General features: G+C 32.2%; 3 protein-coding genes across 6 annotated transcripts in view; 2 read left to right on the top strand and 1 right to left on the bottom strand.

The window, feature by feature from the left end:
• rgn (regeneration) overlaps positions 1-5,131 on the top strand; it is a 36,062-nt gene extending 30,931 nt beyond the window's left edge. For both annotated transcript variants that reach the window (XM_070638680.1, XM_070638679.1), the window contains exons 5-8: positions 57-107; positions 1,254-1,424; positions 1,510-2,113; positions 2,596-5,131. In XM_070638680.1, the coding sequence (XP_070494781.1) occupies positions 57-107; positions 1,254-1,424; positions 1,510-2,113; positions 2,596-2,727 (958 nt within the window). In that variant the 3' untranslated portion in view covers positions 2,728-5,131. The remainder of the gene's footprint in view (positions 1-56; positions 108-1,253; positions 1,425-1,509; positions 2,114-2,595) is intronic.
• The window catches only part of barc (RRM1_TatSF1_like and RRM2_TatSF1_like domain-containing protein barc), a 50,148-nt gene extending 25,914 nt beyond the window's left edge, over positions 1-24,234 (bottom strand). Inside the window, exons 1-3 of one of the 3 annotated variants that reach the window (XM_070638676.1) lie at positions 23,921-24,234; positions 6,554-6,967; positions 6,046-6,486 (exon numbers count right to left, since the gene is read on the bottom strand). In XM_070638676.1, coding sequence (XP_070494777.1) covers positions 6,046-6,486; positions 6,554-6,967 — 855 coding nt within the window. In that variant the 5' untranslated portion in view covers positions 23,921-24,234. Of the gene's footprint in view, positions 1-6,045; positions 6,487-6,553; positions 6,968-8,312; positions 8,419-10,069; positions 12,032-23,920 lie in introns of those variants that run through there. The other 2 variants (XM_070638677.1, XM_070638675.1) reach the window with 2 other exon arrangements.
• LOC139089208 (rho GTPase-activating protein gacGG) lies at positions 14,193-23,965 on the top strand. Its single transcript, XM_070638674.1, has 6 exons — positions 14,193-14,261; positions 15,177-15,314; positions 21,751-21,915; positions 22,013-22,360; positions 22,547-23,332; positions 23,398-23,965. The coding sequence occupies exons 1-6, from the start codon at positions 14,249-14,251 to the stop codon at positions 23,859-23,861; spliced, it is 1,914 nt and encodes a 637-aa protein (XP_070494775.1). The 5' UTR covers positions 14,193-14,248; the 3' UTR covers positions 23,862-23,965.
• Positions 24,235-24,453: the final 219 nt, after the last annotated feature.

The raw sequence follows: 24,453 nt of genomic DNA on the forward strand, positions 1-24,453 counted from the left end.
TTTCTGTTGTTCATATTTCAATGTTTTTTAACGTCAAAAATCTTTCATTTCTACAGCGAAGATCTCAAATATCACTGTTCAATTCTTAATCCAGAATTAAAGTACAGGTATGTTGTTGTATATCCACTTTCATGTGAAAGAATTAACAATGAAAAATGTGAGATTCAATGAACAATACATTCTTATCTTTCTGTAGTCTTCTTATTAATACCGTTCTTTTTTTTGGCACATTTTCGTGCTAAATATATATTTGGTATTATGTCCGTCAGAGTTGGCGATTTGCTGCTGTCGCCGTTTTGAAATACCTATCGACTAGACGTGATTGACTAGACATAGCTGTCTGAAATTTAGTTCGAGATTGATATTCTCAATTAATCTCAGATTTTGCGTCTGTTGATTCATCATTTTTTGAACTATACAATGTTGATGCTCAAGGATGAATGGGATAAACAATGGGATTTTCGGAAGTCAAATGACTATCGACATTTAATGCTTCACAGCTTAAGATAAAGATCTTAAGTATCATGAGGAAATGACCCCATTCAACTCTGATTCCATCCATTAAATTTCATCGCGTATATTTTCCCAAATTTTATAGCATCCAATTCACCTCGTTAAGATGCAAAGCATTATTGACTTAAGAGGACGTTTACCCTTTAGCCATTTCACAACTTTTACAATGTAAATTATTCTAGTAAAAAAAAAACTCTTAACAAATGCGTTTCGGTCGACAGCTTCCTGTGACCGTTTCACAATAGCACCAAAGTTGCGAAAATAAATTAATTTCTTTCGCATGATGAAAAGATGATGATGAAGAAAAATAGCACTTAAGAGACATAGATAATATGAGGGGAGAGAACAAACAAACGAGAAATAAAATAGAAGTGAAAAGACAGAAATGATTATTTTATTGTGTGGACATACATGCGCCAGTTAGTTTCTATGTTATTATTATTATTGTGTTAAGGTTTGGTGCTACTGCTTACTATTATCTAAATATATTATAATAATTATGGGTCTTGTCCCTTAATATTGTCAATTTATCATCATGTCTTTCTATTTATTCTTATTCCACTCTATTGTCTGAATGCGAGGAAGTAGAAGAATGTTAAAGTTAGGGTGGACGTAGACTTACTGACGGATGTCCATGATTCATTGCCTATTTTGATTTAGATCTCAATCTTTTTTTGCCTATGCCTATAAATAGATTGATTTTTATCAAAAAAACATAAAAATATTTTTTTATTGACTAGATGGTCGGCAAAATTATGCTTTGAGAAGCATTATTATCTGTGTCAGCATCGCATGCCGTATGTGAGTGAAAAGAATCGACAACGAATTTATACAAGATGGAATGAAACATTCCCTGGGCAAATGGCTAATGAAATTCAGGTTTATGTAACATCACCAAATGGAAATCGAAGGTAAAATGAGCAAGAATTTATTCATGCACGATTTACATTTAATCCAATTTAATCCGCTTTTCATACTCATCATCATCAAAATCAGAGAAATGCAACGTAGTGGAGGCAATACAAGACGTCCTACGGTAACAACACCGCAACAGAAAAAGGTACCACAAAATCAGACATCAAGAAATCAAGGCGGACAAAGGAATAATCAATTACCAGTAGACACACGTCGTATAAGTAATGAGATAAATCCACCAGAAATTGTATCAGCACAAGATACACAGTTGCGTCGTAAGAAGCAGCAAAAGGACAAAAGTAAGGAAAGTCGAACGTCCAAACTCACCGGGGATGTCGATTTGGGTAGAAACTTTTTAAAAAAGAATTTGAATAAACAGCCAAAGAGCCGAAGAAGACAAGAGTCAAGAACATCGACCGTACCAACAGTCACAACATCCACAACAACCACTGAGTCTCCAAATTCAATTTCACAAATTTATCCAGTAAATCCACATAGACACAATCATTACAATAGTAATAATAATGATGATGATGCAAACAATCGACGTATTGATAAAAGTAGCAGACGTGAAGATACATATCGTAATCAACAATCATATTCAACAGTATCAACAATGACAGCAAACAGTGGAAATATTTACAATACAACGACAGAATTAACAGCCTCAAAGCAGATTGAAAAGGTATGAATTGAAGGATGAATACAGGTTTTTTGTTCCTGGCGCATTTTCTCAAATGAGGACGTCATTCTTAGTCTGTCTGCATGTCTGTTTCTTATGTAATAAAAGAGATAGTCATTGGATGTTGATTGAGATTAGTTGAAGTGAATCAGATGCAACAGCACTCAAGTAGTAAGGACATCTGATCTAAAGTTCAAAGAATCATTGCTTCTTACTAAACTTGACCTGCTGTATTGAAGCATAAGATGCAATCTAAGCAGTAACTAAGATGCACTCTAAGCACTTTTTAAAATTTCAGAATCTCTTCAAAGTTCAGTTCTCATTTCCAAGTCTTAAGTCCTTATCATCATGGGAAAATGCGCTTCCATCAGTCACAAATGACAACCTGTTATACCAACTTGCTTGTTTACCAGAAAATTTCAATTCAAGTCACTTCAATTTTCTCACTTTCCTTTATTCTCTTTTATTTCCATTGTGATGTACAGAAGAAGCGTTTAGACAACGTTCGCGAGAAGCTTTCAAGATTAACGGATGAGGAAAAAATGGAATTTCTAAAATTGAAGGCGCAACGGAAGGCTCAGCGAAATAATAAAAGCATCAACGACACCACTTCCTAAACTGTTCAAAATCATATTTACGAGATGATAAAATAAAATAAAAAGTACGAGACGCAGAGGGGAAAGAATGAAAAGCTTTTGGTTTTAAAAGGAATTTATCAAACAAATCCTTTTCTTCTTTTTATCTAAATAGCGACACAGCACACACATACACACAAAAATAAAAAAAATAAAAATGAATTGGGAATGTTAAGGGATCTGAAGCTCGAGGGATAGGAAATTTCGTTTTTTAGCATAAGAAATTAATTCAACAAATGGAAATAAAAATTTAAAGTAGCGTGCAAAGCACGGTTTTAGGTGGATAAATTATTATGTCGTTGGGAAATCCTCAACTTCAAAGTGATGATTTAGTGACGATTTTTTTTAAATTATTTTCTTATTCCACAAGTTTTTGAAAATTATTTGCCAGGTGTTTTTGAGCAATTCTTTAAATACTTTTAAAGTAAAATGAAACTCATCGAAATTGTTTCAAAACTGAAAATCTGGCAAATTCGATCTGTGTCTCAATCTATGAAATGGAAATGCTGATGACTGAATAATGCACATTCTAAGTTTAGATGGTGGAAATTATTTTTAAATCAGACGAGAAAGTTTGAGAGACAGGAAGGAAAGATTTTATAATTTTAGAGGAACTGACAATTTCAGTTGAGAAACTTTCAATTTAAAAGCTCAGTTCTGACTTGGAAAATGAGGACGATTCATCTTTTTGTTGCAGATTTTGTTAGGATACAGTCCCAAAATTGTAATTTTTATTTATTTTGGATTTTGGAGATTATACAGCCTTAGAAACATTTATTTATTAGGAACAAATAAGCTTTTTTCACTTATCCGGTTCAGAAACAACTCGGGATCTGGTAGGTTGAAGAATTTTCTATATACAAACACAAGTGGAAGTAAATAAGCAATTGTTTGATATTTTTAAACAAATATTGAACTAGACTTGAATTTTGTCAAGTCAACTACACTTCATACAAAATTCTCGAGTGACACAAGGCGACTAATCTCATTCGTCATCATTAAAATGGATCGAAATCAGCCGCTACGGTGTCGTTAGGGCAATTTCTTGTCTTATCATAGATCAATTATCGTTGCCCTAGCAATCACGGTTAGCTGCTTGAGATTCTTATCGACTTCAAATTTTGATGCCTAGTAATTTGCTTTTACAGACCAGATCCAATCCTTGCACAGACCAGATCCAATCCTAGCACAGACCAGATCCAGTGAAAATCAATCGACCCCATTTAATTCGAGTAAACTTGTAATAACAATGAACAAATCAAGCTTCTCTCCAAACTTTTAAAAGAATTTCCACCATTTAAACTTAAGAGTAAATCAGCCATAATAAGCATTTGCGAATGATGGGACATAATAGGAAATAATAATTATAATTATCCCTCAAAAATTTCCTTCCTTAATTATTTATGAATGCGTGACATCGAAAACAACAGTTTTCACATCATCTCATTTCCTTTATAACAATGTTAAGTGATTAAATTAAGAGAAAGTAAAGTAATCTTAAGTTTATTTGCCTCCCACCTTTTCCTATGCTTTTGTAAATAATCTCTCCAATAATTCTTCCATCAATACTTTATAAATACTTTACTTCCTTCCTTCCGATTTCCTTTTCTTAATTTTTTTTGTTCTTCTCATACTCAGACTGTCAGCAAAATTTGTTAATGATTCGCTAAGCTGATTGCATTAAGCGAGAAACTTTTTTATTTTCTTCATCCCATTTGACGATGGGAAAATAAAAGTTTATATTTTTTAAATACTTTCTTTCATCACACCTAACACACAGCAGTAGTTATGAAGCAGGAACTTTAGAAACTCTTGTAATTACTTAAGCTTAAGCCACTTTAATTCTTTATCTGCACACTCACATTTTACCTTTACAACAACTAATAACGAAAAAAGTAAAAGAATACCTATATGAGAAGGGGATTGTTTGGAAGTGACGTCATCAATGTGGTCCTGATTCTAGTATAGTCATAGACTCTAGCTTTATTGGACGTTATATATACGTCAGACCCCTAATTAATAGGCAAATGTCGTCAAATTGAAGCTTTGTGTTGATAGGCCAATGACGTCATTTACGAACGACATCCAAAAGAATTTTCCTGCTTATTTTTCCATTTTCTTCTCATTTACTAATGAAATTAGTAATTAAATTAATTAATTTTTATTACCAAGAAATTTTATTTTTTTTTTTTCTTTACTTTCATGAATCAATGATATTTTTTAAAGATGCAAGAAATGTAATAGTAATGTAATAATTACGTTAAAGTATAAAACTTTGAAACCATGTTATCCATTTAGATGCTTTTATGCTTTAATACTAAAAAAAACATTTGATTGAAAATAGAATTGAAATAAAACATAAAAGGATACATCAAATTAAAGTTAATGTTGTGGTTTTATTTGGTGAGAATGGTTTGTTGAAAGATTGGATGATTTACTGGCTTTAAGACATGAATGTTTCAGGAAAGTGAGACAACGTACGTATTTTGTTACGTAAAAATACGTAAGAATTTTCTACAAATATGACGTACGTAAAAATACGTACGTCTTTGTTACGTAAAAATGCGTACGTTTTTCTAAGATAATGACGTACGTAATTAAACGTACGTTTTTGTTACTTGAAAATACGTTACGTCATTTTGTTACGTGAGACAGTTACGTAAAGGAATTACGTACGTTTCTTATCATTTGCTTTCAAATTGAAAGCTCATAAATTTTTCCATAAGAACGCTTCTCATCAGAAATTTCAGTTCCTTAACAACAAAACCTCAAGTCATTGCACTGAGTAATTCCATTAATATAAATCCAGACGAACAACTCTCATAGCAACCAACAGAAAAAAAACATACTTCCCAAAACATAACAAGGAAGTACAATAAAAATGAGAAACTTCACACCATTAATTCTCTTTTGGATTATTTCTAAATGAGTTAAATGGAGGCGGAATCAAAACAGTGCAGCATAAAATTTCAACAGAACCAAAATTTACAGTAAGAATGAATGTTTCCTTTAATTACAAGATTATAATAAATGAAGACTCTCGTATTCTCAATCAAATGAGTGAAAATATAATGGAAAAAAAGCTGAATGAAGTCAATGGATATAAAAATAAATGGATTTTCTTCTTCTTATACTTTATCCTTTTTTCTAAGTAGCTTGTGTCAATTATTTTACAGTTGAAAAGACGTTAATGTTCATTGAAGTGAATGGAAACTCTCTCATTCTCTTATTTCTCTCATTCTTCATGATTTAGTTTCTTAAAAAGTGTACTTAATTAAAAAGGTTTATTGATTTACTCACCTTAATATAATGACAGAGACCGTCTCCTTTTACTTCGCCGTTTTTATCACGATACAATTTAAGCTTTAATTTTCCAGTCTTTAAATCCTTCATGACAAGTCCACATTTACTCATTACATCACCAAATTCCGTCTCCGTGATGTCAAGCGGTAGATTTGATACATAAACTTTTGTATTATTTTCCGGTGCCACTTCGAACCATTTTGGTGGTGCTGCAGGCGCTTTTCGCTTTTTACCGATAAGACTTTGTTGCGCATCTGATGATTCACCTTCCGTTTGCTGTCTTTCTTCTATTTCACTCGATTTTACTGACTCCTTATGCTTATCATCGTCGTCTTCTTTCTTTGTACTTGAAGTATTATCTACAAAGCCATAATTCAATTGGTACAATGCCAGAAAGTCGTCATCAACTCTTGGAAACCAAGCTTTCTTAAGCTTGTCCTGAAAATTATAAAAATAATTTATGAGAATGACCCAAAGAAGCTTTAGAAAAAGCATTTCAACATACCCAAAAGAATACAGCACCATCATCGTCAGTGTAAATTTGACAATCTTCCTTCTCATCGTAACCATAAACGCCGGCACCTTTACCGCTCTCTTGTTTCATTTTGGGTATCCATTGATTTGTTTTATCACACCATCGATAATACTCATTCTCAAGAGAAGCCTTCGGCACCCACTTTTGTGCTACTTCATCCCAATTATAATGCTCATTCTCCATCGGTTTCCATTGATTTGTGTCTTTACACCATTTATATTTATATTTTGTAGCTTCATCTGTATAAATTGCAACGCCATCCTCATATGTCACATTTTTAGATGATGTCTCAGCTTTTGGTTCTTCTTCTACTTTTATTGACTCTTCTTCTTTTGTGGCACTTTCTTCTGACGGCATTTTGTCTTGATTTTCATCGTCTGACATCTGAAAAAGACCGAGAAGAAAGTAAATATTCTTAATTAGATGAGGATAATGTAATAATGTAATAAAAAGAATTTAATTAAATTTGACTTTTAATTTATTCTCATGACCTGAAATGGAAATGTTGCAAATTTTCATGTGAGTATGATGAGACTCGGTTTAAAAGTTCATGATAAGTCTTACGTAATTTTAAGTTACGTAAAGACTTACGTAATTTGACGTAACGTAGAATCCTGCGTATTTTCACGTAACGTAGACATGGTTACGTAATTTGACGTAACGTAAATGAAATGAATGACAAAATTCAACGATAGACAGACAAAATGTGGAATAAGCAGTCGGAAAAATATCTCAAAAATATCATAATCACCTTCTCCATGACAACAAGAAGTTAACGAAGCTTATCAGCCATTTCACTCCTCTCATTCTTAATTTTCTAATACATTATAACAAAATTTATGAATGGAATATTAGTAGTAAATAAAGAGCTTTTATCCACTTAACAGAAATTGAAACGTCTACAAGGAAAAAAGGGCAAAGTAATCGAGAATACCATAAAATGTGTATAAACAATGCCAAAAAATCAGATTGTTTGAGATTTTTTTACATTGTGGCTGATTAAATTTACTAAATAATAAGTATGGAAATGGGGCGAAGGACATACATTGGTTACACACTACAAGTCAATGTGAAATGAAAACTCTTTAAAAAGGGCAATGAAGAATTCATTAACTTAGCACAGCGTGATTCGAGTTTGGGGTTAAAACCGAAAATATTCACAAATTGAATTCTTTTCTTTTCTTTTCTAAAAGCTAATGGAATTCAGGTCATGATTATTTGTTGAAGGGCTTCTAAATGCATGTAGGTGTTACCATGAGTACGAGATTGCATTCCTTAATTAATTGTAAGCACGTGGGATGTACGAACATTTTATCCGGAAAAATCTTTTTTTCTTATCGTTTTACAAGACTAAGTTTTGTGTTTCACGATATTAATAGATGTATCGTGCTGAGATAAGCTTCCTAATTCATATTTCGGCTTTGAAAATTGATACTGGATCTTCTTTGAACAAAAATTGTTTTTATATAGAATTTTTTCAGCTGGATCTATATTTTTCAATTCTAGCAACCTCTAAGGCTCAATTGCTAACAATTGAAAGCCAAATTTCACTAGAAATACATCAAATAAATACTATATTATTCATTTGCATTTTGTTTGTTTACATTGACATTCAAAGAGCTTTTATGAAAGCTTTTTAACGAAACAATGTTTTTTATGTGCACAGTTTATTTTTGTGGATTTCCTCTGCAGTATCCGCATAATCTTGTCGAAATTGATTATTACTTACGGCTATTTACAGGATTCTTCCGTTTGCTATTTTGTTTATATGTTTTAAAGTAGGCAGATCATCGAATAAATTTGAATTAAATTTTTCACAATTATTTTCATTGTTTACTTTAATTTGAATTTTAACGAAATAAAATACGTTAAAAATTCAAAAAATATAAATACGTTAAACTGAAAATTAATGCTTTTTCCATATCTTGATAATAATTTATTGTCAAAGGATAAAAATTGCTTGTGCTTAATGCAATATTAGTGCTTATTAGCAATATTACAGTCAAGCATGCGAAATATAAAAAGCAATGAAGTATATCGTCTGTAAACGATAAAATGGAATGTTAATGAGCTAATGCATCAATGTTGTTGTTGTTTTGGGTAAGGACGTTTTGTGGTCATTACAAACCCACATAATACCAAAGCTACCTTTTTTTATTCTCTTGCCATCTTAAAGTTTATGCCCACGTAGAGAATACGTAAATTTTCTCATAATTTACATAAATTTTCATTCATTTCTGAAAGTAAGAAAAATTATGAATTTTTTATATTCAGCATGCCAGAATAGCCTCATCTGTATGGGGTTAAAGACGTCTTTTTGTGTCTGAAGTAAAAAGAGTCAACATTAAAGAGCAGTTTTGTGTAAAGTATCAAGGCAATGTTTTACATGCAAAAAACTGGTAAAAGAACGAGCTTTTTTACAGCATAAATCTTAATTAGGATGAGGGTAATGAATTCTACTTTCTGTTTACATAACACGCAAGGTGTCGAAAAAGAAACAAACTTGTTCAAAGAAAGATTTTTCATAAAAGCAACAATAATTTAAATATATATCACAGTAACAAGAACAGAACGAAAAGTATGGAATGTGAAGGTTAAATTCCTTAACAAAACTTTTCGCTACCAACGACATTTCCCGACATTTCATGTGAAAAATCTTTTTGTAGAATTATTAGATGAAAAACCTTAATTCGAACAATTTTCTATCGATCAGGATTTACTCTGTACTGAAAAGGGGTTCACTCTTAGTGATGTCTGCTTGTTTGTACAGTTTATGTCCAATGTTGTCATTTTACAAGTTAATGCGCCAAGCTACACAAAATAGGCGTAGGAATCCGTTTAGAATCCATACATAGTCCACCTGATCGCTAAACACTTGTATCTTCCGAAAAGCTGTCAAATGGAACTGTGAGTCAACCCTGCCGGCATTCAAAACCCACAGTTTGATTCTTTTCCTTGGGTCTCCTATCTCGTCATCCAAACGACAACATATGGCACCTTACATCCACACAACCCCTCCTCAAAAAAGAGCTTTTTTTCTCTCTCATCTTCAAAATTCAATTAGGGAATTGATCCGTCCTATTTATAGATATTGTCGTATTGTTCACATAAGGAAGAAATGTCATTTCAAGTCGATGATTAATTTTCAATTGAAAAATACGGAAGTGATCAATAGAATGGAAAAGGAAAGTTTTGAAGCGAAAGAATAAGAGGAATAAAGGATTAGTATGGACGAATGGGCTTTAAATTTTGTGGGTGATGAAAGCATTAATTCGTCTTTATTCTGGGAAATAAAGCTTTGCTGCTAGGTTTGTGGCTGAAAAGTACTTCAAAGCATAATCGAATCCCTAACACCAGACAAATTGAACGGCTGTGCCTGTGAAAATTATGTTAAGCGTTTTGGGATAAGAAGACACGAAATACTGCAATTAAGATAGTAATCAAGGATATCAGCACGCACACTTTTATTATCATAATTTCACATCTTCTCTTTTATTATTTATCTTCTTCATGATTATTGTCTACGACATTCTTGTAACGTATATAAAAGTATTAAAAATATCACATAGTTTTTTTTGGACAACAGCATCTAGTAATCGGAAAACCGTTCGATGCTTCTTGCGAGATCGTGAATACCCTCCTCGGTGTTATAGTCATATGAAATGAAGTATTTGACTGTATCAGCGTCTGTTACTTTGCTGACTACACCCCACAATTCGAAAAGTTTCAAGGCATTTTTCATCCATTTCGTATTACAACTTTCCCAATATTTGCAGTTTTCAGCAAAACACTCATCAATCATTGCATTCATTGTCAGATTAAGGAAGTATTGTTCATCAACAATCTGATCACCAATTAAACGTTTTAGACAGTAAGCAACGTTCATGTAAGATTCTTGAATTGGCAAAATCACATGCTTTAAATAATTTATTTCAGTCTGCTTCTCTGTATTGATTGTAACTTCATTTTCCGCATTTATTGCACTTCCATTGTAACTACCGTACTCGTCATATTCATCATCATCATCAAAATATTCAGCAATTTTCTGTGCACGCTTCTCATTTTCAGTATAAGTGACAACATTAGGTTTTGTCAATAAATCTTTTCTCGATAAAATGTCAAAGGCATTTTCTAATTGTTCCTTTAAATTACTGCAAGCTTTATACAACGGCACTTCTAATTGTATAATCTCACATAAATCCTTAGCATGTTCAATCATCTTATCGTAATCGACATAACTATCGACTCGTTTGTAATGTTCAGCTGTTAGAATTATAACTGACTGTAGGGCGAAATGACAAATTAATGTTTCTGCATAATCCCACAACTCAATCAGTGTGGCTGTATCTTCTTTCGGCTTTATCATTAAATTCTCATTTATTATGATTTTGTTATTCAATTTTGTCACAGCATATTTAGCTACATCTACAGCATCACCATCGAATGAAAAATCAATAAAATTTGTTGGGTTGTTGCGAATTTCGTCGATTCTTGTAGCAATATCCTCAATTGTTCCACCATTTGTGCGAAAGTATGTAAGCATTAAGTATGCAAGGATGTTTGTTGCGAAAATTGGTCGTTTAAATATGATATCATGTAATAAATGACCTTCAATTGCCTCATCCATAGCCTCTACTGTTTCATCATCCTCTTTAATCCATTGCAGCAAATCCGAGCATGTATATGGCTCATTGAAATTGACTTTTACAATTCCATAATTCTCATAAAAATATTTTGGAAAAATATTCATCATTGGTGGCTTAAATTCCTTTGAGTGCTGTATTTCATAGTTGATTGAGACTGGCAGCAAATAAATCTCTTTCAATTTGCCATACTCGATGCATTTCAATACATTTTTCAATTGAATTTCATCGTCCATGAAAATCATTAAACTTTTATGAGAATTTAAATGATTTTCAAGTGAAATTTCATCCATTCCTATTGTTGACAATGCTATTTCCAGCTTGTATGTTTTCAAACAGAAATTTAATAATATTTCATCGAATTTTTGATCTCTTGACTTGAAGACATAGACTATTGGAATCTCAGACTTATTTTCTTGTAAATATTTAATCATTTTAATTTTTGCAGGTTCAATAATAATTCCATCTGTGACTTTCGACAGCATTCTCTTTGTACTGTTTGTTCCATAAAATATTTTGTCATCATCCAGTATATCAACTGGCTCTAAATGCCATTCAAATGTTAGTCCATAATTCTCTTTATCCTTATTGCATCGATTACATTTTGGATCCTTTACACGTACATAATCAGCTTCCATAACAGGCAAGCATGTTCTCTTCAAAGTCATTAAGTTTCGTTCCTTATCAGTCTTTCTTATTTCACGACATCTCATCCTTTCCAATTTTGCACTGTCGAACATCTTTGCCGCAATTTTCATGTCAATCGATGGCTTCTCGTATTTCCCCATTTTTCTTGATGTCAAGTCTGTAATTAAAAAATGAAGCTTCGTTGATTAGTCAGCCGTTTTCTGTTTTTTGCATGTCTTTTGCAGTAATTAATTCTTTAATGATGCGTGTCCATGTAAGGATACAAGCATAATATAGGTCACTAATGTGGCACAAAGGGCAATTTTCATGGCACGATAAATTGCAATTTTACCGCGTTATATGGATCATATGTGCTGATAATTATCTATCTGTTCTCGTCACACAAACAACATTGTTGTAGAAGAATTTTGAGGTAGGTAACGTGCACTTTATTGGAAGTAGGTGAATTGGTGCTGGAAATTAGGTTTCCAAGTAATTTTTAGTTGACACGAACGGATTTAATTGTTTTGAAACATTCAAAGAGATAGTCATGAGATACTTGATACCATAAATAATTAAGCCAGAAGTTCCAATAGTGATCAAATCAATTCACACGACCTCAATAACAACCCTGATCGAAGGACTCTAATTCAAGGTTCACAACAGCTTTTATCTCATGAAACTCATCGAAATAAGTAACAACTTTTCGCCACACATACCCAGCAATAATGACAAAGCAGGAAAAATAACAACATTAAAACCACTTACAAAACCCAGGAGTAAATTTATGCTTTAAACCGCATGTCGATTTACTCATTTTAAAACAATTTTATATATTTTTTTTGTGTTGTTGAACAATAAAGAACTTTCCATTCATTCACACAGCTGTTTACAGCAAGTCGAATGGAAATATCAAAAAAATGGAAACAAAAAACTTTAAATTCTGAAATTTCGATGCACATTCACAATAAACAGCCAGTCACACAATGAAAATGAACAGAAATTCCTTTAAAAACGAAGGGAACGAAAAAGTTTTTTTTCACTTTTTTTTGTGGAAAGTTAATTGAGTCGGTTGGTAGGAAACAAGAAACAGCTTTGTCCATACAACACTCACACACACAAACGCGCTCAGGACAATATTTTAATTCTCTCAATATAGTTTTGGAGCATATTTGAGCAATTATTAGAGTGATAAGTTGGTAATGTAAGTACTTTTGGATGTCTGTCTGTAGTTTAAATAGCTGATGCTCTAGTTTAAGCTTTTCTTAGTGCGATTTTAAGGTAAAATGTGAATTTGAAAGGTTAAAGATAAGAAAAATGATTTGAAAAACTCTGTTGGAATCGATCTGGACTTCGTAAGCCATGTGAAGAGCACTTGATACTGAAATCCTGATCTAAGTCCAAAGCTCGAAGTCGATTCGTATTTTCCAGGGAAAATTTGACTTAATTCTATTGGAACGTAAAATAAACGTAGCATATAGGAAAGAAAGCAAAGCTTTGGATCAAAGATAATTAAACCCGAGTGGCACAATGCAGTAAACTGCATTTTATGCTGTAAAAATGAGTCGAAATCAGTCAGGACCATAAGTAACTGTACCGTCAGGACAACTTTGTGTCTTACCGTTAATACGGCAACTTAGTAGTGTCCTAGCGAAAACGTTTTGGTGCCTAAATTCTAGGTTTCGTCCAAAACTACAGGTCTGCAGACTCACAACATTGGACGGGCTTTAAGGTGCAGTATATAATTGCAGGTCTGCGCAATAGAGCGCAGGAAAACTCAAGCCTTCGGTTCTTGACCGTGAATGTGAAAAATGCGTGTTCGTCACTCAAACCTAATTTAGTTCATACCTGTGTTGTTTAGGTATTGTTGTTGTTTAGTTTTCTTTGCCCGTTACTAGCGTACTGATATGGCATACACAAACAATATTCAATTTTTAGCCGTACACTAAAACATTTCTTTTATATTATTATTCTTTTTCCAATGGTATTATTCATGAAAATATATAGAGTAAGTTCCCGCACACAAATTTTTCATTTAAGTTTTAGTTTCAACTGGACTTTATAGTGGTGAAGACGCGAAATAATAACAATAAACCGGGCCAAGACTAAAAGAAATAAATAACCGGACAGTGTCAAGAAGGAAATAATAACAATAAAAGAAAAAACTAAAATGACACTTTTGGGACGAGCTTAATAGTGGATACAATTTTTTATGAGAGACTAAAACTTTTGTGAAAATTTCATTTCCCAAAACTTTATCATTGACTGGAACTTTTTATTTTTTAATATTGTGAAAAAATTTATGTTTTTATGCATAATTTAGTTCATTATTCCTTCCGTGTGTCGGCATTATATCTCGCCTAGTTTGTTTGTTTAGTTTTTTCATTCATTAAAAATGGATATCCCAGGTGATTTTTTTCCTCTTACATATAATCCCATTCATGACTGCCGTGTTTTTTATTGCAACGTTTCATAGATTAACGAAAAGTGCTGAGGGGTGTATCTAGGGCTGGGTTAATGGATATAGTTAATTTTTTGACTGAGGATAATGTCTCGGATGATAAGTTAGGGTATAGAACTGTATAGCACCTAAAAAAGTATTTTTATAAGCATCTTATTGAGTGATACTTTTACAATTAGTGTAATAAATTCAAATTACGGACCAAAACTGGAAACAATGTCAAAATGGCTGAAAAACTCAATTTTTAAGGATAGACTCTAGCGACTGATTTCATACTATATTTTGAAAAAGTCTCAACAATACGAGATATTCTTAGAAAACTGAAGAGCACAAACCAAAATTGAGGATAATCTACTGTCGACCGTACGGCATGAAATAGTCGAAAATAGTGTCTTCAAGCTGATGTGACTATGGCTTCGAGTCGGATTCAACAAAATCAAGCCTCTCACTGGAGTCACGCTAATCCAGGGACACTGTTTTCCGAATTTTTCACAGGATACTCAAATAATTATTTCTAAAGTACCCAAATAGTTATGATATTGCGGACTATGCATTTGGTTTGATAGTGCTGCTACTGTGTTTAGGCTTTGTATCTCAGCCTTAAATAAAGCTAAGTTCCGTTTAAATATGACAAAAGTTGAAATACCAACCAAAATTACTAAATTTTAATACAGGGTAATCCTCATTAGAAACGAATCAAATCCTTATAACATCCCCAAAAACACATCCTAGATACACTCCTGAAACGAGCATCATGTCGCAAAAATGCAATTTAATGAACATGAGATGAATTTTAATTCCCATAAAAAAATAAACTAAATAAATATAAAATTTTTTTTGTGTGTCTGTGAATAAATTTTAGATACGGGAGCTGTTTTTGCATTTGGACGATCACATCTGACCATTTCCGGTGAGGGAAATGATAATAATTATTTCTTTGTGAAACGGGATAAAATTAAGAAATTAATCTGTGGAGAAAATCAAAGTGCCGTAATATGTGGTAAATTAAGATTAAACGACATGCTTCTTATTGCACACTTTTATTATTATTATTTAATCATTTACGTCCACTTTGTAGTCTTTCACTCATGCTTATAATGAAAATTGCTAGTTTGATAAATATTAATTATTGACTTGGGACACGATAAGCTTTACACAAGGACAAAAATAACATTATTAGAGTGGATGAAGTGGAAGAGAATTTCTAAATTTCTGCTTAAAAACGTTTGCCTACGTAATAATCTTGATATCGTTTACGATACACGACTTTGTGGTTACAAAAATTCATTGACATTGCATCATCGTGTTCATAATTGATGATATAAAATGTGTGTTTGTGCTCTATAGAAATTTAAATAATTGATGGACGAAATTGAGAATTAATTTCAGATTGATCATTTAATATGTATACTGTCTGTAATGCAAGGCTGACATATGTGTAGTTAGGCCATTATCCATGTCTATAACAGCTTAGCTACCGATTTACTGATTCTAGTAATGATTTCCCTGGAAGCAGACATCAAATAACATCAAATACAGATTTGCTGCCTGTAATTAGATTGGTTCTGTTGTATTTTGACCAGACACATCCAGACATAGATTAGCAACATTATTAATTAAGTATAAAAGTGCTCGTCAGGGTAATTTTGCGTATTATCGTTAATATCACGTCATAGCGGTGCCTTAACGAATAAATTGTGCCTTTCCTGGTTAATTATCGAACAGAAGTTACTTAAAAGTTCTGGGGTTATTATAGTTCTAAATAAACATCCTTGTCCTTAAACAATTTCTTAGACTATATCAATCCCCATTTTAATGACTTCCTTTATAAATATTTTAATCCAAATTGCCATCTCCTTAAAGACATCGAATACAACTTTATGACACTAATTACCTAATTTCTAAAAATAGATCCTGAATCACTTGACTATATAGCATATAGCATACGTAAAAATTGATTACTAATGAATGTGTCCGTTTCACGGTTACAATTTTTGTTGACATCATGACATTTTTCGTATAAATGTATTTACTACGCAAATCAAGTCTGGTTCGATAATGTCATTAAGAAGAATCTGCTGACCTTCACAAAACGGTTATGTAAAGGAACAAATTTAGAACTTTATGGAAATTTCATGTTCAAAGTGGATTTTTTTCTTGACTGGAAAAAAAGCATTTTAATCATTCATAATGTGAATTGTGTGCAACATGCTGTTATTGACAATTCGAGTGAAATATTAATAAAGTCTGATGTATAATTGTGCAATTAAATTAATTAATGTGCATTGTAATTATTTGTATCAAAACATGTAGTGAAATGGATGTTAAAATATTGACATTGAGAGAATCCATGAGATATTCAGCAACAAAATATAAAAATTGTCAATTCATCTACAATGTTTCTTTTATATTTAATGCAAAAAGTAGTGTGCAACATATGATTATGAAAAAATAAAGACAGGCTAAATGACAGGCTTTGGTATGATCCGCGGTTCTTGAAATTAATAGAAAGTCGTGCGAAACATGCTATTATTGACATGCGAGTAATGCATCTGTCTGAGGAAAGTAGGGACGGACGTAAGAGGGATTTGAGGAGTTGGGCCTTATTTACTGCTGAAATACTTTACGATTTGGTTGCCCAAACTGTCTAGAACAGAGTTTAGTCACTAATATATCAGGCTTTGATGACTTTGTGATAAAAATTTGAAGTAACAGCCCTAGAAGCTTGACCCTTCAGTCCACAATCCACTGTACCATGCAATTACTCCAATTTATTTATAAATTAATTTTTGTGTACGTGCTGCAATCAAATTGTATAAATTTGCTCATAGCGCGACCATTTTCATCTTATCGCGATTCGCACTGCGTGCTTAAGTATTTATTTAGGGATTAAACTGCTAAGATTGGGCTAATTTGAATGAAAATCGCAATAAAGCTGTTTTTTCGACCATTTTCATGTCCATACTCAAGAAATAATGGATAGAGTCGATAAATTTTCACCTTCTGTTCATAAAAAGAAGTTAAAGAATAGAAAATAATAAAAAAAAGTTAAAACCAAGCATGGAAAATTCATAAAATTGCTATCATGAATAATTAACAAAGCCTCCCCATTCTTTTCATCTTCTATTCATTCAGCACTTTTTGAACATAAAAAGCCATTTCACGCGCAAAATTTATTATTCACGAAAAAAAAATAGGAAGGTGAGGAACAAAATAAATAATTTTTTTATTCAGAGAAGCGTGCGTTCCTCAGATATACGCGAAAGTACGAAAGTGGTTGCGTAGTAAATTAATAATTTTTGTTCCCTTAAGTGCCTTAAGACGCCCAGATATTGCACAGTTATTTATGATGACTCTAGACACTACTTAAATTGAATTTCCATTGTTCACGTCTTATGAGTAGATAGCGATGGATATACAGACAACAATAAACAGAAATTTTTTTACTCTCTTTTTTGAACAATCATTCTCGTGGACGGAATGAGGTAAAAGTTTTTCAATTAATTTCTCCTGGATAAGAACACAATAAATGGGGCACGAGGAATATTCTGATTAAAAATATCGATAAATTTCTTATTAAATGCCTGATTCCCAGTGCTGTTAATTCAGACGTCTCGCCAAAATATGACCTAGTTATTAAGGATTCCCAGAACGAAATTAATCATATTGTTTTGAAGAATATTAGCAGCTTAACATTAAAGGTCGAAAGCAATTGGAATCGGCTTGAGACTTCTTCGTGTAACTTAATCACATAGCATGAAGCAGTGCTGACTAAGTTTACTGTTTTTGAATTCGAGTCTAGTCAGCTATTATTGAATGACTTCTTATTGTGCTAAGCACTTGTAGTCTGCATTATCATGAAACAAATGACGTTGACCGAAGCATACTGTAAAGACTGTAAGCTCCTGCTGAGCAATAAACAATTCATATGCAATATTATTTAGACATAATGTAACTTGATCAGATGTAATTGTCACAAACATTTCAACAAGTAAGGATTAAAGTAACAACGCTGCCCAGAATTGCTTCTTAATGTTCCTATTCCATGACTTGAACTGAATCTTGCTGACTCAACACTCTTCAAGATCACGAGGAAGCAGGTACAAAACAAAAAGCTCTCCAGACAACAATGATTCTAGTACACACAAAGGATCAAGTTTATGAAACAACAAAGATTTGTGTTTAATCAATACATACAATCACTTTACTAAACACTATCATACACAATGTGTCTGTTCAGCAACATCTTCTGACAATAAATTTCATCTCTTAGACAACAAGTAGAATGAGGAATAAGAAATAATTTTTTTTATACCGCAAAGTAATCGCACTTGACATGAAACATTGTATTTCACTTAAGTATAACCACAGAATACGTATCTCTTTCAACATAATTCGAATAAATGTGTTTCATATGCAGAAATCCATAAAGTCATGAATGAGAAAAGACATTCAGAATTTGTATTCAGATGTCGATATTTTAAAAAAAACTTTTACATTATAATTTCCTTTATAAAACACATTCATAGAATGTGAAGAAGGTTTATTGAAAAAATGATAGTGGAATGGCTGTCGTTACAACAGAATGCACCAGCTGAATGTTGGAATGAAGAAGAAAAAATAAATAAGCATTGCACATAGTTGAGGAAAATCTCTCTATTTTATATTGAGACTGAAATATGTGTTACAGATGATTTAGTGTTATTGACTTCCGTGTGATGAACAGGTCTCAAGTAGACTATTGAGTATACAGTCAATGGGGACATCAGATATATTATAAGGAAGAACAGTGTCTTGTAAAGATGATTGGATGTCCAAGAACAGTAAAAAGGCCTAAAACCTATCCTAGATAAGCCTCTAGTCACTAAACATTTGAGCTGTATTCTATAACAGTCTCATTGGAGCATCTGAATTAAACCAAGTCTAATGAGTTGAGATTAGCATCAACCTTATCAATAATCATTCTAACAGTCATATCCAGACAAAAAAACCCAAATTTTCTATCGTTTGGAACAACTTTGTGTCACTTATTGTCGCCCAACATTTCCCACCCCGTCTATAGAACTAAATTCTCACGAATATCGATGACGGAAATGTCCCAGTTTCACAAAAAAAACTCAATAAAATATTAAAAATTTTCACCTCAAGGTGCTCCTAGTCATTTATTCATGAAAATGAGCATTCAACCAAAGCAAACAATTGTTGATTCATTTCAAGTGATAAAAAATTCAACAAAAAACTTTTGCAAATTCGCGCGGAAGTGAATGTATGCATCGGTATGTACAAGCTAGTTGTGTGAAAAAATTCTTTTCTCATTTTTATAAACATTTTAAGGCAAGCGACATAGCTAAACACAGACATAAAGAGCAATGGCAACAAATATTAAAACACATAACTACATGTCGGTTATGAAGAAGAAGAAAAATCGGCGAAAAAAGGAAAGAAAGCATAAATATTTATGTTTCGCGCATTAATATGCCTTTTCATTGAAGAAAAATTCTTTATTCCTCAATTGCCGCTCATATTCTTGTTGCTAGTATTTATGGGTGGTTAGCTAGTGACGTCCAGTACTAAAGTGGACGAGAACCTTCCTTTAATGGGGCTCTGAGGGATATTTAATGTCAAAATTTCGTGATAAATCGTAAAAAATCAAATTTTTCCAATCAAACATCATTCATGGATAAGCCCTAACTTGTTTATGGAAATTCCAGTATGGTTTTGTCGTACGTCCTTTTAGGATATTAAAGGGTAATGCTCGAATTAATTACTTATTTTTGGGTACGCAATTTCGTCAAGAATTTCCTGATTAAATTCAAAATGACGTTAAGTTGGTCAACATCATACATATTAAAGTCACCGACCTAATTGTTTATTATTTTATATACAGCACATGAAATTTTTATTGATTAACTTTTATTTTGCCACTGTGCGGAGACCATAATCGAGAGATAATCGCAATACTATTCTTGTTTTTATGTTGATCCATAAAAAAAATAATAAAGAATATGAAAATGAATCAATTATTAATGAAAACGCAACATTATTAAGTCCCCGCAATCTCAATGACATGACGATATGGTCACTGTTGTGTATAGGACATTGCACATACATATTCCATTTCCTGATATACTTCATATCCTGTTTAATTTCAATTTTGATTTGAGAATATTTATGTGGCGCGAGAGAGCAGGCTTATCGACCAAATCATAAATATTTATTCAATCAGACTTATGCATGTGCGTAAATATAGACAGTATGCGATGAGTGACTAAAAGTGGACAAGACTCTAACCCCATTTTCATTCGAAAATTCTATTTTTATAATGAAAATAACGTCATGTTTGTTTTATGAGCTGTTAGGGCTTCTAATCGATTAATACTGACATTGTTTTGGTACAAAACAATTCCGAAAGGGAAATACTTAAAGAATGATTAATGATGAAAGTTAGACCTTTAGTTAAATGACATGAAAATACAGAACAATGCAAGTTTATGTCAATATTTAGAGTGAGTGGCTTGGTGGATTATGAAGGATAAAGGCTTAAAGTTTTAACAGAGCTTACGGACTTTTAGTAAATTCCTTGTTGTTCAAGTCTTAAAAATGATCAAGGAACATTAACATGCTGGGAATACCAAGGTATTTAGAAATATTCTTAATATTGGACATTGAATGTTAGATCTAAATAGTATCACGATAGGAAATGACACCGAAAAAGATTAAAATGTGACGGAGAGGCAGTGTAATGTCGATTGAGTCCCTAACTTCGACCAGATTGCTTATATATCAATATGTCTGATTAATAGCAAATATTGGAGTACCTTGTTTCATGTAGTTACCTTAAATGTTTATTCTTTGGAGTTTAGATACATTTTAGGGGAAACAACCACTAATATTTAATTCTAATAATGACATTTTAATTACAAGTTAATTAATTAAATTTTTATGAAACTCAAACATTAAGGACCACATGTGATACTTGAGAACCCCTAAATACTATTCACTGCAATACACAAATATTGAAACAATAAATATGAAATGGGTAGAACGTACGTAATTATCATTAATTAGACAGTCATGTGTTGTTTATGAACTCACGTGATTCATTCATAATTAAATGAGACAAACAAAAAGAATGTGAGGGTGGTCAATTGCATTTAAATATTGCATTCGACATGCATGTCCCAATTTTACTAATTATTATCATTTTGATGTTTATTTTCCATTTCTGTTGATGTAAATGTTTTTGATAAATTTAACTCATGCCTTACATTTTCATTTTCATTCATAAAAAAAGAGAGCAGCACGTTCTTTTATTATTCAAGAAAAGACCTGATTATAGAATAGGAAGAAATTTATTCTTTTCTATTTTCCTTTTCATTCATTTCTATTCCTTTATTATTCACTGAATACATAAAACCAATATATATGTGGTATAGAATCAGGTCGACTATTTGTGTGGGGTGAAAATCCTTGCGGTCAGTTGGCTATTGGAACATGTGAGAACGTTGTAACGAAACCATCGTGTGTGAAGAACGTCAAAAAAATGGGACATACCGTTAAGGATTTCCAGTATGGATCAAATTTTTCCGTGCTGTTAACAGGTGATTTATGAGAGCTTAAATAAAAGCAATAGTACAAGATAAGAGCTTCCCCACTGAGCCGTATAACATTTCTTTTTTCCTTTCTCTTTCAATACAGATTCCAGTAAGGTATTTTATGCTGGCAAAGATATTTTTCCATTCAATGCAAAGATTGATAGCTTGACTGGAGTTTTTCAACACGAAATTACCGCTACTCCTGTCGAACTCAAAGAATACGAACGATTTAATGATAAATTTGATATGATACGAGCAGGTGATGAACATTTTGCTCTGTTAAATGAGACTCGAGATAAATTATATGGTTGGGGTTTCAACTCGCACTATCAACTTGGAGATATTGATACAACAAATATTTTAATGTACCCAGATGTTTTCTTCCAAGCCGACCTTGATGAAACGATTAAATTATTGGAATGTGGAAAACTGTCAACGTGTCTTGTGACTGGTATGTCAGCACTGATGTTATACATTAATTATATTGTGTTCAATGGATTGTTTTTGATTAAGTCATCAATTTATTGTGGCTTTACGCCTTTGTGAGTCATTAGTGACCGCATCCATACATTCTTGATTTCTTATCGACCATAGTCATGTTCTAATTTTACTTTCTTTTTCTATTTACGCGATTTAGAGTTCAATGATCTATATTTAGTTGGAAGATTCAAGAACATGTCAATATCGTCATTTACAAAAATTCGTGAGCCTGTACAAAATTCAGTAATTGTTCAATTATCAATATCAGATGGAGACGACATATTCTTATTGACAGATAGTGGGAATGTATATCGATCAACAAATATGACATCAGTACTCGATATGAGATTTGAGGAGGTTCATTTTCCAGGAAATGAGGAGAAAATAATAAAAGTAGCACCAGGACTTGCGTTCATATCAATCATGACAGAAAGTGGTCGATGTTTTTCACTACTTGACGAGGATAAAACAAATTTGATTGAGTCGGGAAAATTGAAGGAGCTTAATGTTATCGATATTAATGCAGGCGCACAGCATGTATTGGTATCAACATTTTTGAGAGATGAAGATTACAACGGAAATGGAGATTCAACGCTTAATCAAACATACACAATCAGCTTTAATAAAATAACAGAAATGGGAAGTGGTGCTGACAATTATCAAGAACCTGTTTCTGTTGTGACCGAAAAGATAAAATCAGCAAAAGTCATTGAAAGTTTATCAACCGAGAAAAGTGATGATGATGAGAAAACTGATAATATTTCATTAATGGACACAGAGGAGTCACTACGTGGAAATAATGGCTCACGAGCAACAACACTTGAATGTAAAGACACAGATTCCTCAAACTCGTCATCAACACACAATAAACATTCAACAACCGACCGACCTGATTCAGTTATTCGTTACATTGACAACGGCATTGATAAGCGTTCAGCATCAGGTGAAACTAACTAAAATTAATTTAACAAGACAAGACAGTTTTTAATTAAAATGTTTAAATTACAGCAAATCGAATGAGAAACGGGTCAGCAAAGATGAACTTAAATGACACCTCAGAGGATAATGAAGATGACGAGGATAGAATGAAAATATCACGAAAGAAAACTCCAATGCCTCGAGCGAGAAAATTAAAGGAAGTTACGGATGAGGATTTGGATGAAAATGGCATAATTGATCGTGACGAAGATATATATGACGATAATGATGATGTTTCAACTTCAACATTAAGAGGAAGTGATGAGAGCTTACAAGACTATATTAATGAGGAGAATAAAGTTAATTCCATGAATAAAGCCAATGGAAACATCATAAATGAAAAGTTTAAGAAAGTTAAGAAATTTATGATTGATATGAAAGATAAAGGCAAGGGATTATCGTGTAAGAACTCAGATACAGTCATAGATGAATATCCGCAAGATACAGAGACAAATGTCAGAGATAATCACAAAAAATCATGTTCAATTATGTAAATTAATGTACACAAAAATTATGTTTGTTGATATTTACAGATATTTTTAGTTTAACTCACCTTTATGATTTTACAAGCGAACAAATAAAGTTGTTAAATAATTTCTCAGCTAAATAATACAGTTGTTTTACTTGAAATTCCTTAATTACAGTGGAATTTGATTATAAACGTTTTCACGTTATCTTGCAATTTGTAAACAAATGTTATTTCACCTTTTTCTAGGTGAATTATCAATAACACACTAATTTACACTACTTCTTATTCACTTAATTTATAGTTTAATTAATGTTTTATGCTAGATATTCCTTTATTTCACTGTAAATTTTTAATTTATTTATTTTAGCGGCAAGTTTGTTATTTTCTCGTGATTTACGGTTGTTATTCCCCTGATTTGAATTTTTTTCGACCGTTATGCTTTGATAGTTTCCAATGTTGCTGTGTTTAGCTTCATTGACAAATTTCATCAGATTTTTATTGATATTGCTTAATATTGAATTTTCTATCAAATCATTATATTTGGAATCAAGATAATTGATTAATAATCTGTAAAATCAATATTTATATTTTTCTCATAGTATTGTCCCTGCAACAGG

The sequence above is a fragment of the Chironomus tepperi genome, unplaced genomic scaffold (genome assembly GCF_022539635.2).
Source record: "Chironomus tepperi strain 1889 unplaced genomic scaffold, CSIRO-AGI_Ctep_v1 contig_176, whole genome shotgun sequence".
Lineage (NCBI taxonomy): Eukaryota > Metazoa > Arthropoda > Insecta > Diptera > Chironomidae > Chironomus > Chironomus tepperi.

Excerpts from the sequence above, each read along its gene's own strand:
- LOC139089208 (XM_070638674.1), top strand. Across the intron at positions 21,916-22,012 it reads TTTTTCCGTGCTGTTAACAG|ATTCCAGTAAGGTATTTTAT; the intron begins GTGATTTATGAG and ends CTTTCAATACAG. Across the intron at positions 22,361-22,546 it reads GTCAACGTGTCTTGTGACTG|AGTTCAATGATCTATATTTA; the intron begins GTATGTCAGCAC and ends TACGCGATTTAG.